Source organism: Peromyscus leucopus, chromosome 8b, assembly GCF_004664715.2.
Source record: "Peromyscus leucopus breed LL Stock chromosome 8b, UCI_PerLeu_2.1, whole genome shotgun sequence".
Classification (NCBI taxonomy): domain Eukaryota; kingdom Metazoa; phylum Chordata; class Mammalia; order Rodentia; family Cricetidae; genus Peromyscus; species Peromyscus leucopus.
Window position 1 is genome coordinate 105,349,055 of NC_051086.1, and position 16,708 is coordinate 105,365,762.

Genomic DNA, 16,708 nt, shown 5'->3' on the forward strand with positions numbered 1-16,708 from the left:
TGTCTCTGTTAACAACCTTTATCAAGCTAAGGGTGTTACTCCTGAGATTTCTAAGGTTTTTCTCTTCAGATATAGGTGCTGAGGTTTGTAGGCAGCTTTTTTCTTTTTCGGTTTTTTGAGACAGGGTTTCTCTGTGTAGCCTTGGCTGTCCTGGATCTCACTATATAGACCAGGCTGGCCTCGAACTCACAGAGACCCGCCTGCCTCTGCCTCCTGAGTGCTGGGATTAAAGGCGTGCGCCACTGTGCCTGGTTTGCAGGCAGCTTTTTCTGGTGGGTCTGTGAGCACTGTCTTCTTCAGCCCTCATTTTTGAGATTTGGAGTAAATTTGGGTCAAGCCATTCTTTCTTTCAGGGTCAGTTACCAGTGATGTGTTTCATTTTCAGCCACATGTAAGTTTTATTTCTAACCTTGGCATTTGTAATCACAGGGGAGACAGGCTGACAAGCTGTGCTTTTCCCCCACCTCATTCTTTGTCCAGCCTGGGAATCAAAAAAGTTTAATATTAACTGGGGCTGGTCCCTGTCTATGCCCTGATGTTGTGTGACTTTTCCTGGGGCAGTGTGTAGAGCAGTTTATTCACCCCTTATGTAACCGTGAACAGAGGAGTGAGTCCATCAGTGAAGGGTCACAAATGGAAGAGCAGCTGTGTCACGGAAAGGTTTTGCCCCAGCATGGCTGAGGACCTTACAGAAGCTGCCTCAGTGGAGTCCCACCTCCCTTATCATCCTACCTTCTATATACTCTAGCACCTCTCAAGACTTGAAGGCCATGTGCAGTTGGAGGGCAGGACGATTCCTAGGCGAGGGTCTCGAGACTCCTCTTCACTCAGACAACAGCCCCTACTGCTGTTGCCACAGACCTAGGCATCACTGCTCATTTTATGCCATGACTCCTGGGCTAAGTCTGCTCCAGGATGGCCTGTGGTTGTGATATACCAAGAGCAAATAGTTGTTCCCTAACTCTTGGAGGTAGTAGTAGTTACCAAAGAGGACATCAGTCTTGGAAGGTCAGTGCTGCCTGCTGCGGGCCCAGTCCACCTGCAGCCTGTGCTTCTCAAGGCTTGTACATTACCTGTGATGTGGGTAATCCTGAATGTACTTGCATGGCATCATGGCGTGGCTTCTTCAGGTCCTACCTCTGGAGGGCTCTCTGACCCTTCAGCTGACTTGTCCTGGCTGTCCCGGCCTGGGCTCTGTCTGCTTGCACCCTCCCACCATAGGTAGAGCCCCATTGCCTCAGCATCCTGTCCAGAATGAGATGGTCAAGGCACCTTTGGACTTTGGAGGAGGTAGATGAGGCCATGGGCAGCCCTAGGACAGGCTGGAGACCAAAAGAGTCCCGTGTCAGACATGGGGAGGAGGTGAAAACAGCCCAGCTGGGCCAGGGCCTAGCCAGCATGCACGCCCGCTCAGGAGGCCTAGCAGGCCTCCTCTCCTTCCCCAGATCTTCTGCTGGTGTTAGGATACTGACAGTCCCTTTGTAAACTGGGTGAGGGTGACCTTTTCAGTTGATGATTTTCCTGTCCATGGAGTTTTATTTTTATAACAAAACAAAACCAAATTTCCCACTTCTTGGAAGGCACTTCATCTGGATGGTGTGCCTTTTTCAGAGTTTTATCTTTATGGCTAATCCTTGCATCCCACCTTGTTTCCCAAGGTGGCCAGTGTGTGTTGAGGAAAGACCTCCCTGTGTGGTGCTTGGTCCAGACCTCACCTACTTAGCTCCTGTGCCCATTACTGTGGGAGCTGTGCTACCTTGGTTCTGGTCGCCATCGTGCAGAGGGAATCTCAGACCCTGTTGTGGCCCTTCACCCAGTGGCTCTGAGGACAGTTCGTGACTTTGGAACTGAGGGCATGATCGTGTGTATTAGAACAAAGGGCAAGGTGCTCTGAGTCCACTACTGTGGGGCTGTCACTGTTGCTCAGGGACATTACTTGGGTGGCCTGTGGCCAGGTCATAGTGTTGGTGCCAGTAGCCTGACTACCTCCTATCTAGACACTTCTGCTTGGGGCTTTCACTCTTGTCCTGTCTCCACATCTGAGAGGGTGGGGGCTGGTTACCTGTATCCATAGGGGTGCGGGGTCACTTTTGTCTACCTCTCTAGTGCCTTGCTTACCTGTTTGCTCATGGTGGCCCTGAACCCCAAAACTGTCCTTGTGGAGTAATTCATCCTGGAATGGAGAGGATGGTGGCACCACCTGACTTCTCCTTTAGGAACTGTGGTGACCATTAGGAACTTGTTGATCATTAGGAACCTTGCTGATCATTAGGAACCCTGTGAAGTTTGACTAGTATGAAGTTCCTGCGTCCAGAGGCAGATTGAAAGCAGACTCATGTGGTTAGGGATAGCTGGTTCCAGGGCTGTGGCCATCTCCGTTTAAGGGGCGGGCGGGGTAGTGTGTCTTTCTCCTACCCTAAAGGTGCCAGCCTTCAGCTTCTTGCTCCTTCCATGCCAACTGAACCCCATTTCCTGTACTGTGTAGTGGGTGCAGCAGTTCAAAGCAGCTGTCCTGGTCAGCGTGACAGACAGGCAGTCACTGTCCCTGTGTCAGGATCTCAGCACAGCCCCAAGCACTGAACCCAGGGCCTCCAGCCAGCAGGGCTTGTTCCATGGAGGGTGCCTGTGCTCTGCCTGTGCTCCTCCAGCCTTTGATCTGGGAGCCTGGGCAGCTGATTGATTGTGGAGCGTCCCCCCGCCCTCTGCCTTGCGCTTCTTGTCACCAACAGCCCCACACCCAGAGGGCTGGCTGGCCACATGCATCTGCTTTGTGTCCCTACTCAGTCTTGGGGGGAGGGGGACGGGAACAAAACAGAACTTTTTTGGGGAACTTCAAAGGTACACTTTAGTAATCAAAAAGAGTTTCCAAGTTTCCCATTAATGTTTTGCCTGTGTGTGGTTTTTGGATTTAAATAAAGACTCAGAAGAAAGAGACAGGATAAAATACAGGCAGGTCCTCGCTGAGGCCCAGGATGGTTCACAGAGCCTGGCGGTTCCTGCCTTTGATGTCAGACATTAATTATTAGAAGGTAGTTTTACTGGCGATCAGAACCGGGCTCTGGGAGAGGCTGGGGCTGCCCGGCGCCCCCTGGCCATGTCCTTTGAAGTCCCTCCGCAGCCCAGGAGGCCGCCCTGTAGCTCTAGCTCACTTGCAGGCCGATCACAGCACACACCCCCATGCTTGCAGCCTCCCCAGCAGCTGGCACAGGGGCCGACCCTGATCAAAGGCCCTGGGTCCTCCTGGGCAGGACTGGCTGCCCCTGGTGCCTGCCCCTCCCCTTCTGGGGATTTCCTTCGAGTCTGCCCCACATACCCTGCTCACACAGTCTGGCCTTCACCCTCTGCACCCTGGGCTGCTGGCTAGTTGGTACTAATGGGGATGGAAGGAGTCTGTAGGGGTGTCTGGGAAGTATGAAGTGGGTTGTTGTGCCAAACTTGGTGAGAATACCTACTTGGACCCGTGAATGTTGAACAGGGCCGGGCAGGGTGGCAGGTGTCTGTGGATGGCTAGAGTCTGGTGCCCATGGATAGGGACTCTGTGTTGCTATTATCTGCCCTAGGGGCTCCTGTTTCTGTCATCTTCATAGGCTGGCCCTGGGCCCTGCTGTGCTTGGGTATTTATGGATAACCTTCAGGCTATGAGGACTAAGCTCAGTTTTTTTGAGAGCTGCAGGCCAGGCCTTAATTGGAAAGTCCACTGAGGTTTGCCGGCAGATGGTTCAGAGACTTTGCAGTGGCCACCTGAGTGTCTGGGCTTTTGTTTGTTTGTTTTGTTTTAAAGATTTTTATTTGTATTTATTTATTTATTTTGGTTTTTCGAGACAGGGTTTCTCTGTGTAGCTTTGCGCCTTTCCTGGGACTCACTCGGTAGCCCAGGCTGGCCTCGAACTCACAGAGATCCGCCTGCCTCTGCCTCCCGAGTGCTGGGATTAAAGGCGTGTGCCACCACCGCCCGGCCTGTATTTATTTATTTAGGAACCAAGGTCTTACTATGTAGCCTTGGATGACCTGGAACTTACTATGTAGACCAAGCTGGTCTCAAATTCACAGATATCTGCTTGCCTCTACCTCCTTCCTAAGTGCTGGAATTAAGGGCATGAGCCACCACACTCAGCTTATTTTTATTTTCAATAATGTATACATGTGCATGTCTGTGTGTGAGTATGTGTAAATGTGTGTAGTGCTCACATATGGCAGAAGAGGATGTTGGATCCCTGGAGCTGGAATTCCAGGTGGTTATGAGCCATCCAGTGTGAGTTCTGGGGACTAAACGTTGGTTCTTTGTAAGAGCCGTACATGATCTCAACTGCTGAGCTGTCCCTCCGAGTTCCCCGTCTGGTTGCTTTTGCAGGTGCTTATGCTTTCCTGAGTGACTCCAGGGCTTACTGCTCACTGGGCAAGTGTGGTAGGGATGGTCCAGTACAGCATGGACCCCCACTTGTCTCACCTGGACTCCCAGTCTGTCGTGTGTGCACGTTCCAGCGTTCAATCCTATCTTGGATGTTTATCTTTTAGACAGGGTTTACTGTGGAGCCTTGGCTGGCCTAGGACTCACTATGTAGATCAGACTTGCCTTGAACTCATAGAAGTCCTTCTGCCTCTGCCTCCTGAGTACTGAGATTAAAGATGTGTGCCACCAGATCCAGCATGGAGTTTCATTTTTCCTGAACCCCCAGGAGCAGCTGCCAGCCTGGGCCAGGCTGAGCTCCAGCCTCACTGATCTAGCTAATTACTTTTGGGAGGTGATAGATGTCCGTGAGGCCTTGGCAGAATGCTCCAAATGCTCAGGTTCCACTGCTGTGGCTCAGGGTTTGCATCTGTGCTATCATTATTATTATCATTATTATTTTGTTTTTTTAGTACAGGGTGTCTCTGTGTATCTCTGGCTGTCCTGGGCTCTGTAGACCAGGCCGGCCTTGAACTGAAGAGATCTGCCTGCCTGTGTTTCCTGAGTGCTGGGATCAAAGGTGTGCGCCACCCTGCCCGGCTGTGCTCTCTTTTTTTAAAGAGGCTTGGTCATTTCTTTGAGGTGGAAGTAATTCAGATCCACAGTAGAGAAGCTGGACCCTTAAGAGAAGACTGTGGAAGTGGAGACCTGCCCTGGGATCCCTGTCAGTGTGTCGGGCTGAGCTTCTCTGTAGGTGTCTTGGCATCTTGGAGAAGAGCAGCATCGCTCTGTGTTATTCCCAAGCCTGAATCGGCCTGGCCTCGTACTCTGGCACAGCTGCCTCCTGCTGTGCCGTCCAGGGCCTTTGATGGTGTCCATGTGCTCAGGCGCCTCCCTCCCAAGGGTGGCTGAGCCCTGTGAGTAACTCAGAGGTTTGGCCTGCATCCCTCTTGTAGTGATTCATTTAAGCTCAAAGCCTCAAGGGGAAACGCTTCACATTCCCTCTCACCAAAGCCATTGTCAGCGCCGGCTGGGCTGAGGAAGAGCAGCAAAGCGGGCAGGCGGCCGCTGTTCATGGAGAAGCTGGAAAATCTGAGATTGAGGTCATTTCTAAATAGTGTTCATATTTTTTTTTTTTCATCTGTCATCATGTCCTGGAAAATCACTGTCCAAAAAGGAAACTTCAGCAGGGCCATTTCTGATATGAGTAAGGTGTCCATGACTGGCCAGGCCAGCTTATGTTGGCCCTTTCCCCAAAGGCTCTCTCCCACGCATGGTCCTTCACTCCCTGCTTCCCACTGGCCCTGGGGTGGCTCCAGCCTGGACACTGCTCACAGTAGTACTCAGCCTGCTTCTTAGGGGCTCTCTTCTATGTGCCTCCTGTATCCTAGCTCCTAGCTGCTTGGGGTCAGGTGTGGTGGAGTCTAGGGCTATGGGCAATGGGAGGCTGTTGCTTTCTGCCCTGCTCAGCTCTTTGGGCTATCTCCTGCTCACCTTGTCTCTTTTCTGGTCAGTGTACAAGACCCTCACTGCTAGCTAAGCCTCAGAATCCGTTGTGTTGCTGGGTTCCCAGGAATCAAAGCCTCCTCTGTCCAGGCTTTAGTAAGGGGTCTTTCATCCTGATGGCCATCCATCACAGCCTCACAGACAACAGGGAGGCCCTCCGCCCTTGCCCTCGGTGTCTGTACTCCAAAGCCAGCTAGCTGTTCCTCAGGCACTCTGTGCCTCAATTTCTTTACCAGTCACATAGCAACCATAATATGCCCTGACCCTGTAGGCTTATTCTGAGGACTTGGGCCCAACATGCACAGGCCCCCTGGGGAAAGGCTCTTTGGGAGGCCCTTCACATTGAGCTCCCTGTTCCTGCAGTAGGCTATGGGAGTGGCTTGTCTTTGGGAGCCTCCTGCCCAAGCTTCTCATTGTGACTACCAGGAGGCCTTGAGCTTCCCTCCAGCCCTCTCCCAGCCCCAGCCCAATGGAGCACAGCCTGTGTGTCCTCCTCACAACATACTGTGGTTCTAAGACATTATTTTGGATTTTAGCACCCTTTTAGCTGGAAGAATGGCAGGAGAGTCCCTTTCTCTCCTTCAGGCTCAGTGATGCTCTGTCTCACTTGTCACGCGTGACTGTCCTCGATGGCTGTCACTGTGAGCTTTCTTTTCCTCTATGTCTCATCTCCAGATTCGAGTTCTCTACCTACAAACATCTCTACAAGTGCACCTAGGGTGGGACTCGAATGTAATGTCAGTGTTGGCAGGACGGCAGCTGGGAACCAGGCACTGGGAGAGTATCCCAAGTAAATAGGGTCCGGCATGGCTGGGGGGGCGGGGTAACCGTGTGGCCTCCATGATGGTGACTGCCTTGCTGCAACCTCCCTGCCTAGCAGCTCTGGGATGAGCTTGTCTTGAGAGGACTGTAGGACTGATGGAGTTTCTCCATTCTATTCTGTGTTCCCTGGCTACCACTGGTGACAATGTGATGCTTCCTACCAGCCCAGCTACAGACCCTGTGAGGTATCATGGAAAATTCTAGAGGCTTGGACCCTTCTGTAGCTGCTCACTTAGCTTGATCCTTGCCAGCAGGTGCAGTGGGCCCTTTGCCCTAGTGCCCGTAAGATGGTACAGAGCTGTCCTGAGTGGGCTCTCTGTTCTGTCCTTCCGGTCACTGGACTCCTAGTGCTTTGTGGTGGACAGTTCTCCTGAGTAGATAGGAATCAGAAGGAGGGTCCAAAGCAATGAAAGAGGCCAGTTTTATTTTTCTGATGAAAAGTCAACAGCCCCTGAGCAATGTGGTGCTGATGTCCCTTGTGTCCCCTGTCCTGGATGCAGCTAGCAATCCATTGTCCTCCCTGCTGCCCCCAGGCTGTACCGAGGGAGGGTCCAGAACTGGCAGGAAGAAAGCCTGTCTCTAAGCTCCCTCCAGTCTTTGAGCCTGAGTGCCTGAGGCTACATTTGTCTTTGGATCCCAGGTTGCCACCACCCAGCCTAGACTGGCTGTCCATGGACACTGTTGCTTGTAGCTCAGGATGTGTCTACATTCTGCCCTGGAGCCTGGGCAAGCTTGTGGCCCTGTTGGAATGCAGGCACTGTAGCCATGGGGGCAGCCTGGCGCCTAGAATCATGTTAGAAAGACCTCTGGAGCAGACTGCCCTCAGTGGCTACTTCGTGGCTGTGGCTTTGAAGGAGCAGCCCCTAGGACCCTGGCTAGGACCTGTGGACCCCTGTGCAGGCCTCAGCCAACCTTTCTTAGCTCTGTAGCCCAAGGTCAGATGGGCTCTATGGCTAGAGCAATATGGTAAAACTTCGTAGATTATAGAGATCTGGTGTCCATGGACAGTAGTTATTGGGAGGACTTCCCAGGAGACATTTGGGACAGATATACATCAAAATACACTCATTGTGGATGTATTGAGGGTGAGTTCCTTGGTCCTGGGCAGGGTCAACCTCCCTGGGCCTGAAGCCATCTTTAGAATGATGCCTTGTGGCTTGGCCCTGCCTTGTGAAAGGCTGCTGGAGGGCAAGAGGGTGGTGGGGAGCTTGTTCTTAGAGTCAGACAACCTGTCCCCAGGTTGTCAGCATTTCAGGGTCTAGCTTGTGGCATTACAGCTGTTTTGTCTGCAGGACAGGACCCAACATGGGCTCTGCCAGCCTGACTGGGCACCTTGGTCAGGCCTGGCTCCATGGGGTGGCCCTAGCACAGAGGAGGTATCCCACCCTCCTGGGCACCACAGATGGACTGGGCCTGCCTTGTAATTTTCATTGCCATTGATGCCAATTAGGAGTGACGCTGTCCCTTCCTCTGTCCCTGGGTGGGCAGAGGGAGGGCCAGCTTGCTCCCCAGGGGAAAGGTGGAGTCAGCCTGGCTTTGGGGTTGCGGCCGAGAGAGGGCATTAGGGGCAGCTGGCTGGAGTTTTTGCCAACACTCTAATTTGGTGGCTTCTACTGTTCCTCCTTTCTGGAACCCCTGACGTGGCCTCCAACTGGGGTGCACCTCCCCAAGTTGGCATCCTGATCTTGAGGTTCTTCCATTGAGGCAGGAAGTCTGTTAGGACATTTCCTGGGCTGCCCTGTAGTTCAGTTCCCATGGGCAGCACCGATGCCCACCGAGGGCTGACATCAGGGCTTCTAAATACTACTTCTCCCAAGCCCTACTCTGGCCCTATGTTACATATAGGCTGTGAAACGGTGAGCTGGGATGGAGAGTCTGCATGCTATTCCAACTGTGGGGGCTGACACACACACACACACACACACACACACACACACACACACACACACACACACAGCTGAAACCTTATCAACTGAGTTTCTCTGTTCATAGCCCGTTGACCGAGATCCTGTAGTGTGCCACCCTGATCTGGAGGACTTGCTACAGCCCTGGCCAGCAGAGGTACCTGACGAGTTCTTTGAAGTGACTGTGGATGATGTGAGGAGACGCCTAGCCCAGCTCAAGAGTGAGCGGTGGGTGCCCCTGGCCTTGTAGTCATCTCTCATGGCTTTCATCCATGCTGACCTTCACTCTGGTCTCTTCCTACCCTCTTGGGGGAGAATAGCCCTTAAAACCTTGGAGAGCAAGGGGGAGCCAGTTGTTTTTGAGGCTCAGGGTGAGGAGCTTTTCTGTTGAGAGACTGGGACCTGGCCTTCTTCACCACAGGAAGCGCCTAGAAGAAGCCCCCTTAGTGACCAAGGCCTTCAGGGAGGCTCAGATGAAAGAAAAGCTGGAACGCTACCCAAAGGTAAGCAAGGAGGTCCTTAAGTTCCCTGGGAGGACACGCCCCAGCAAGTGACTGTAACATGCCCACAGGTGGTCCACAGCTTAGGCAGCCCCAGACTTGCATAGCCCACACCACCATATGGGACATGTGTTCCCTGGTTGAGTAGGTGTCATGACAGGTTTGTGTACTTGAGGCTCAGGATGGCCAGCTAATTCCTCAGCATTTTAGGATGAAAAGCTTTTTTTTTTCTTTGTAGTGCTGAAAATTGAACTTGGCCTTGTACATGCTGGGCAAGTGCTCCACCACTGCCTGTCCCCTAACCCTGTGATGAAAAATCTTCATTTTTTTGTTATTGGTGTTTGGTGGGCTCAGAACTTAGTGTTCTGCCTCTACCTCCTGAGCATTGAGATTCCAAGTATACATCACCGCACCCAGCCAACAGAGCAGATTTGAAAGTATACACAGGTTGTACTATATGAATTTGTTCATTTGTCCATCCATCCATCCATCCAGACAGGGGCTCATGTAGTCCAGGCTGGCTTCATATTTACTTTATAGGCAGCAATGACCTTGAATTCATGAGTGTGCCACCATGCTGAGCTTGGTGAGCTTTTGGAGTGCATATGTCCTCGGGCACTTGGCTCCTTTTCCTTGTAGAACAGATGTGTTGAGGATGGTGGGGAAATCCTGGCTGGGGTACCTGACAGTTGCTGTGGTGGGAACGGAGGAGTGAGCCCCTCCCTGTGCGGGGTGTACCTCTGACTGTCCCTTCCTCCTGCTGCACAGGTAGCACTGAGGGTACTGTTCCCTGACCGGTACATCCTGCAGGGCTTCTTCCGCCCCAGTGAGACTGGTGAGTGCCTGGAGTAGCCTGGGGAGGGCGGGCCACTGTGCCCCTGTTGGGTGGTTCTAAGTCACAAGACTACAGTTTCTACCTTTGGAACTCTAGGGAGGTTGGGTAGTTGCAGGCCGCCATTCTCTCTCTCCATGACACTCAAATGGCTCTGAAGTGGCAGCATTTGTGGATCCAGACCCAGTTGAGGACTTGGGCTGGTTCTTCTCACAATCCTCTGTCCTATCCCCAGAACTCATGATCCTGAGTGTTTTGGACATGAGCAGGTAGGCAGCCTCTCAGAAGAAGGCATCAAAGCCATCAGAGCTGATGTCTGTGTTACGACAGGGAGGATGAAGTAGGCCTGAGCCCTGGAAGAGCTCAAGTTGAGGAGTTGGGTCCTCAAGAGGTGCTGGGAATGCTTTAGGCTTAGCTTGGCATGGCTCTCGGTAGGCAGGATGACACTCTTGCCTCAGGATACAGATCCTGGAAGCAGTGTGTACTGTGGTCCATCCAGGATGGCTGACTATCTAGGAAGGTGGGGAATACACTGTTGAATCCCCACATCTAGGGCTTAGCATCTACCAACAAGGTGGATGCTGAGTCTGCATTGCCAGGAGAGCCCTGGGGCTGATGTCTCTAGGTTCCCAGCAGGACTTTGAGCTATGAGTGTTAGAAGAGTCAACTCTGCTGATGCTCCCCTTTCTCCACAGTGGGGGACCTGCGAGACTTCGTTAGGAGCCACCTGGGGAATCCTGAGCTCTCCTTTTACCTGTGTGAGTCTCTGCCCCTCATCCTGCCTCCGCTTCATCTGGCACCGACCCTCTTCCCTCTTTTTTAGTCTGGAAGGTGTGACCTCCTCTCTGGGCTGGGATTTGTCTGGCTACCCAACCCTGTGGTCCCTTGGAGGGAGTGTCAGTGCCCAGCTCCCCAGCTCGGCCTCTTTCCCAGTCCCACCCTGTGGCTCAGGCTGTAAGGGAGGCCGCGGATCCAGGAGGTAGCTGTCCCCAGGGTGGTGAGGACCCCTTTGAGCAGCAGAGGTGGGAGGACAGCCTGTGACCTGAGAAACTTCTCACAAGTGCCTACTGAGTCCTGCCTGCCCTGAGGTATGGGGACTACCAGTGTCCTGAAAGACAGCCCCCTCTCTCCACAGTCATCGCTCCTCCCAAAATGGTCCTGGATGACCACACGCTGACTCTCTTTCAGGTACCAATTGGCTCACAGGGGTGCTGCTGGGGCTGGCTGTGTTGGGAGGGCAGGGCGCCATGCTGCGGTTGGGTTGGGAAGGAGCGCCCTGGCAGGCCCTGCGGGTGGGTAATAAAGCCTTTTAGAGCCGGTAAATTCAGAGGGAGCAGTGTGCCTCTGAAGTTGTTTCTGACAGGGCTTTCCAACCTCCTCCGCTTCCTGCCTGGCCCCGGGGTGGGGATGGGCCTGCCCAACTAGCTGGCCTGCTGTCCTCATCTGGGGCCGCCTGGAGGTCCTGGACCCTGGGCTGCTGAGTGACACCAGCCTCCTAGTATCTGGGTAAGGAAGGGGCTTGGCAGCTTGGTCCAGGAGTAGTACAGAGCCCCGAGAGGGCTGGGGTCCTTGGCTGCTGTCGGCCCTTATCTCTGCCCCCTTCTCCTGGGCTCATCCTTCCCCTGGACCCCTGCTGGTCTCTGGTAGGAATACCCTGGCTGGCCCCAGGCTTTCCCGTGGGGCCTCTAGAGGTCCAGAGAGCTCCAAGGCAGAGGCTACTTGACCCTGTGCCCTGCAGAGCCAGGAGGAATGAGTGCCTTGTCCTTCGCCCCTGGGAGAGCAGCTGGGGCCTCCCCAGCCCCTCTGGCCTAATGGTTTCCTTTTCAAAGTCTTCAGATATTTTAATTAACAACAGAGGCGCCTGAAGGCCTCTACAAAGGTCTGGGTTGGGGGTGACAGGCTCCACTGGCTGCCGAGAGCTGCCACCATTGGGAGCTGGGACGGGGCTGGGAGCAAGCAGGCAGGCCCTGCAAGCTGGAAGCTCACCAGGGGCTGTTGAGGGAAGAAGTGGAGCCACATGGCTTTGGAGTAACGGAAAGTAGGGAGGTACCCAGAGTGGGCCTGTGACCCTGCGATTCCCTTCTTGGCTTATGAACCTCCAGGCGCCGGCCCTCTTCCTTCATCTCTGCCCCTCCCTACCTCTCTGGCCCAGCCTGTTGATAAACATTGAATCTGGAAGACGCTTTTGGAATTGAGGGCCAGTGCCCAGTCCCCTCCCCCAGTCGGGATTCACATGCACACACACACCCCCCCCAAAGCCCCAGGGTGCCTCTCATCCGCCTTTGCCTGATTCCTGGTGACACTCTGCCCCTGCTACCAGCAGCCGTCTCCTTTCATCCGTCAGCTCTGTCTGGAGCCACAGGGCCTCCCAAGGGGTGGCATCCCTGCCTGCTGCTGAGGGAAAGAAGCCTGCCCCCCTCCGGTAGGTGAGCAGGCAGCATCCCTGGAAGCTGCAGCTTTCTGTCTCTGCAGGGCTGGGCTCTCCTGCCCAGGGGTGTCCACAGTAGACCATAAGGGGTGCATGTAGGGGATGCCACTGGCCCAGGAAAACAAGGGCTTTCTAAGGGCAGTGGGGGCAAGGAGGACTAAAACCACAAAAAGGTGGCCACAGAGCCCTGTTTGCACTGTAAGCTTCCTGGGCCTCTGAGCCCGAGTCTCCCTTTTTTGCCCAGCCCACCTCCTTGCTCCAGGCTTTAGAGATCAGCAGTTGTTTTGTTGGTACCAAGGGAGGGAAGTCAGTCAAAGTGGGGGAATCCTAGAGACCCTGTACCCAGTCCCACCTGGCCTTCTGTACTGTCTGAAGCTTGGAGAGGTCTGGTCTTTCTTGCCTTCTGGTGTATGCTGGGAACTGCTGGTCATTTGCTACCCTCATCCCTTTCCCGAAGCTCTCTGTAGTCCTGGGAGTCTATGGGGAGGGTTGTAGCTTGAAACTTGTGGTCAGGTGATCAAGTCTGTCCCACTGCTTCTCACTGTGTGTGTGTGTTTGTGCTGGGGATAGAGAGAATGGATTAGAGCTTGGTTGGAGTCCTGGTCAGTGTTAAGTTCCAGTGTGGGGCAGAGTGGCCCATGGGGGACTGTGGAGTGAGCAGAGGGTGGAATCCCATTTGTTGGTTGGGATGGTCTTCTGTCCACTTGCCCCTTGTTCCATTGAGACCCCAGAAACCCAAGCAAATGGGCAAGGGTTTCAGTTTTGGGCAGGCACTGATGGGTAACAAAGAGGATGAGTTCACCTAGGAGCTGGTCCTAGGGTCCTAGAGAGCCCCCTTGTGGGAGAGGACTCCCTCCCCATGCTCTCCTGAATTCCTGCCCCAGGCTGGAGGGTATCCCATCTGCAAGTTCAGAAAGAGAAAGACGAAGAGGCGAGCAGTGAGGCAGGCCCTAGACTCGGCTGCTGACAGAACTGAGCAAGGCCCAGAGGACTCCTTGTACCTCCAGCTGAGTCAGCTGAGACCCAGCCTGTGAGGGAACCAGTGAGTCCCCCAACCAGGGATTTCCCTGTCCCTATCATTGGAGTTCAGGCCACTCTCCTGCTGCTTCCTCCCTTGAACAGGCTTGATCCTGGCAATGGCTGGTGTGTGGTCGGGCAAAATCCCCAAGGGTTTTTGGTCCTGGAGAGAAAGAGGAAGGTGGCAGGCAGCCTTGCTTTTGGTTATGAACCAAAGTGGTGGCTGTTCCTGTCTGTGGTCCTGGAGAGGACAGAAGCTCACACTGTCACAGGGGACCAAGCTGCAGGGAGAGGTCCACTAGGGTTTATGTGAAGGCCCAGCCTCCTCTGAAAACTGATTAGCCTTGATGTCAACAAGTCCACTGCCCTCACCTTTCCCTCGTCTAGGGCTGGGTGTGGGCAGTGTGGGGACAGAGCCCACAGCTAGCCTTTCCTCTCTTGGTGTTCTGGGTTCTCCCTGGCCCTCGTTGAGCTTCCCAAGCACTGTCGGGTCAGGGTCCAGCCTTGGCGCTGCCACGTGGCAGCTGCCTCCTCAGTCATGTCCAAGGGAGCCCCCTTGACTGTGGTGGCAGAAAACAGATAAGGTCCTGTGGGTGTGCTGGCCATAGTGTGCCTGGGAACTCCACTCAGTTGCAGCAGTGAGTCTAGAAGGTGGCCCTGGCCACTGCAGAGCTACCTTGGTGGGAGATAGAGCCAGCCATTCTGGGCTGAGGAAGGTTCTAACACTGTCCTCCCCATGCCCCCTGCTTGGATCCCTGGCTTCCTTCTGGCCCCTTCCCAGGGGCACTAGGGCAGCCCCCCGCCCACCCCACAGGCCTCCTCTCATGGTGCTTTGATCGCAGACCTCACAGTTGCGTTTCAAAGCGTTCACCGCCCTTGTTTGTGTCCCTCTGCGGCCGGCTGCAGGCTGAGGTTTCAGCGTTCCTAGGCCTGGCCTTTGAAGCTTGCTCTTATTAATCTTTTAACATCCCCCCAACCCCACCCACCCCGCCCACCCCTCCAGCCTGTGGCACTCACAGGAGCCTGGAGCCGCATGGAAAGAATGCCCTCAGCCTGCAGCTGCAGCCCCTTCTCAGCTCCTGCCAGGCTCCTGGCTGCCCTGAGTCTTTGGCCACGTCAGCCAGCCCCAGCCCTACAGCGCGGGGGCCCCCCCCCCCCCCCCCGTTGGGCACAGAGACTGAAAAAGAGGAAAACATTCTCATGTGTGATACTAGGGCCTCTCAGGGCTAGTATTGTCACATACCCTGTTAAGGAGGCCTCAGAGCCTTGCGTCCAAGGATGTCAATGGAAGCAACCCTGTCTACTTCTTGCTCCCACCCCACACCTGTGCCTGAGAAAGTAGGGCCAGTCTCCTGGATAGAAACCTCATACCTTCCACCCCCTTAGGATAGATGTGGTTAAGGAGGCTTTGATCCCAGGCACTCAATTGGGTTTTCAAAGCACTAGCTCTCCTTGTTTGGGTGGGATAGGAGGAGCTTAGGCTGGTCCTGGCTCCAGTTTCCTACTTAGTGCAGTGGTGACAATCCTGCCTGGGCCAGTGTGTCTTACAAGGAAGCATCTTTCAGCTTCTCACTTCTCTAAAGCAGCTTGATTTTGGGAGCCAGCCCTTGCCTCGTGCCTGGGCCTGTTCTGCTAGGGCACTCCTGTCTCCCAGTGGCTCTGGGTACATTCCTAACTGTGGAGATGCCCCAGCCCATACATAGTTCATAATCGGGGAAGGGGGTGGCATGATTTGTATGTCAATGGGCCAGCGACACAGGTCTCCCCTCCTACTTGTGTTCCTAGACAGTGTCAGGCTGGCAGACCCCGAGTCCCACTCAACAGCCTGTGTCTCCTCTGACCCCTCAGCAAGGTGTACCTGAGTCATAAACTCAGTGCACTGTGAGGTTCCAGACTGACGGAAAATTCACTGGTACTGCAGCTGGGCAGTGGATCATGAAGGAGGACACCATAGTTCACACAAATGAAAAGTGGGGCTCCTAACTGGTGCTTTGCTATCCTGTGGTCCATGAGGGTAGAGCACCAGAGGGAGGGATGGAATCATCTTTGGGAGCCTGCTGAGCACTGCCTGTCTGGCCCTCTGAAAACACCCCCCCCTTCCTTTCAGGCAAACCTCTTCCCTGCGGCCCTTGTGCACTTTGGAGCTGAAGAACCAACAGGTGAGTGAGGCCTCACTTCTGACCCCTGCCAATAGGGCTCTCCCTGAATCCCAGTTCCCTGATGCCCAAAGCAAGATTCCTTAGAAGGTGTTTACTCAGAGGTCCTGTGGGCTTGGAGGATCTGCAGCCCAGTGCCCACCTCCCTGGGCACTGGGCTCGCTGTCCCCACTTGCAGTGTGTGGGTGGAGTGCCGGTCTCTTCTGTGGCTGAGGGTGGGCTCTGGCTTCTGAAGGTCTCTACCTGGAACCTGGACTTCTAGAACACACCGTCTCCCCATCGACGGCTGACGTGCTGGTGGCCAGGTAAGTTCCTGAGGGGTTGGGAGCTCCTCCAAGACTGTGCCCACCACCTGGCCTTGGCCTCTCACCCCTAGGTGTATGTCCCGGGCCACCGGGTCCCCACCTCTGCTGCCAGCCCCTGACCCTGTGTCCCTGGAGTCTGAGCCAATCACTGAGGAGGGGGCACTGGGGCCCCCAGAGCCCGTTCAAGGGACAATCCAGCCTGTGAGGAGAAGCCTGGGCAAAGTGCCCAAGTGGCTGAAGCTGCCAGGTGCCTGCCTGTCATGAACTAACTGGGTAGGGCAGGGTGGCTGGGCAGCAACCCAGGAGCATGTGGTCATTCTGGTGTTTGTGTCACAGCCAGCAAGAGGTGAGAGCTACCAGCCTGGAGATGCCCGTCATCAGCCACAGGATCCCACCCCCACCCACCCCGAGCAGGAATAAAGACTCGCGCTTCTCTCAAGGCCTCCGCTTCTCTTTTCTGCAGAAAGGGCCCTTAGGCCTCCATCCAGCTTAGTCTTATCCACTGCTACCCAGTGGACCCCTGGGAGTTTGGCTGTACCACAGGGTGTTCCTATTAAAAAAAAAAAAAAAAAAAAGCTGAGGTATCTGTGAAGGTCTTGAGAAGGCCAGGACCCTGGGTAGGCCAGCTTCCTCTTCATTTATATCTGACCTCATTAGCCTCTTTACTGAATGAACAGAAGTGTAGGAGGAAGCCTCCTTGGCAAATTACCTACAACCTGGGGCCATTCCAAGCTTCTGGCATACAACCAGGGAGGAGGAAGCAGGCACTTAACCACAAAGCTACCTTTGGCTGTGCCTGGCCTAGGGTATTCTGATAGCCTTTTCTATATGCCTTCAGTGGGAATGTGGTC

At 54.4% G+C, this 16,708-nt stretch overlaps 1 protein-coding gene across 1 annotated transcript in view; it reads left to right on the forward strand.

Moving 5' to 3' along the window:
* Window positions 1-16,297, forward strand: part of Aspscr1 (ASPSCR1 tether for SLC2A4, UBX domain containing) — a 39,031-nt gene extending 22,734 nt beyond the window's left edge. The window contains exons 9-17 of the mRNA XM_028853663.2: window positions 8,708-8,847; window positions 9,041-9,122; window positions 9,888-9,954; window positions 10,647-10,709; window positions 11,087-11,139; window positions 15,504-15,555; window positions 15,788-15,857; window positions 15,929-16,104; window positions 16,194-16,297. Coding sequence (XP_028709496.1) covers window positions 8,708-8,847; window positions 9,041-9,122; window positions 9,888-9,954; window positions 10,647-10,709; window positions 11,087-11,139; window positions 15,504-15,555; window positions 15,788-15,857; window positions 15,929-16,104; window positions 16,194-16,207 — 717 coding nt within the window. The 3' untranslated portion in view covers window positions 16,208-16,297. The remainder of the gene's footprint in view (window positions 1-8,707; window positions 8,848-9,040; window positions 9,123-9,887; window positions 9,955-10,646; window positions 10,710-11,086; window positions 11,140-15,503; window positions 15,556-15,787; window positions 15,858-15,928; window positions 16,105-16,193) is intronic.
* Window positions 16,298-16,708: the final 411 nt, after the last annotated feature.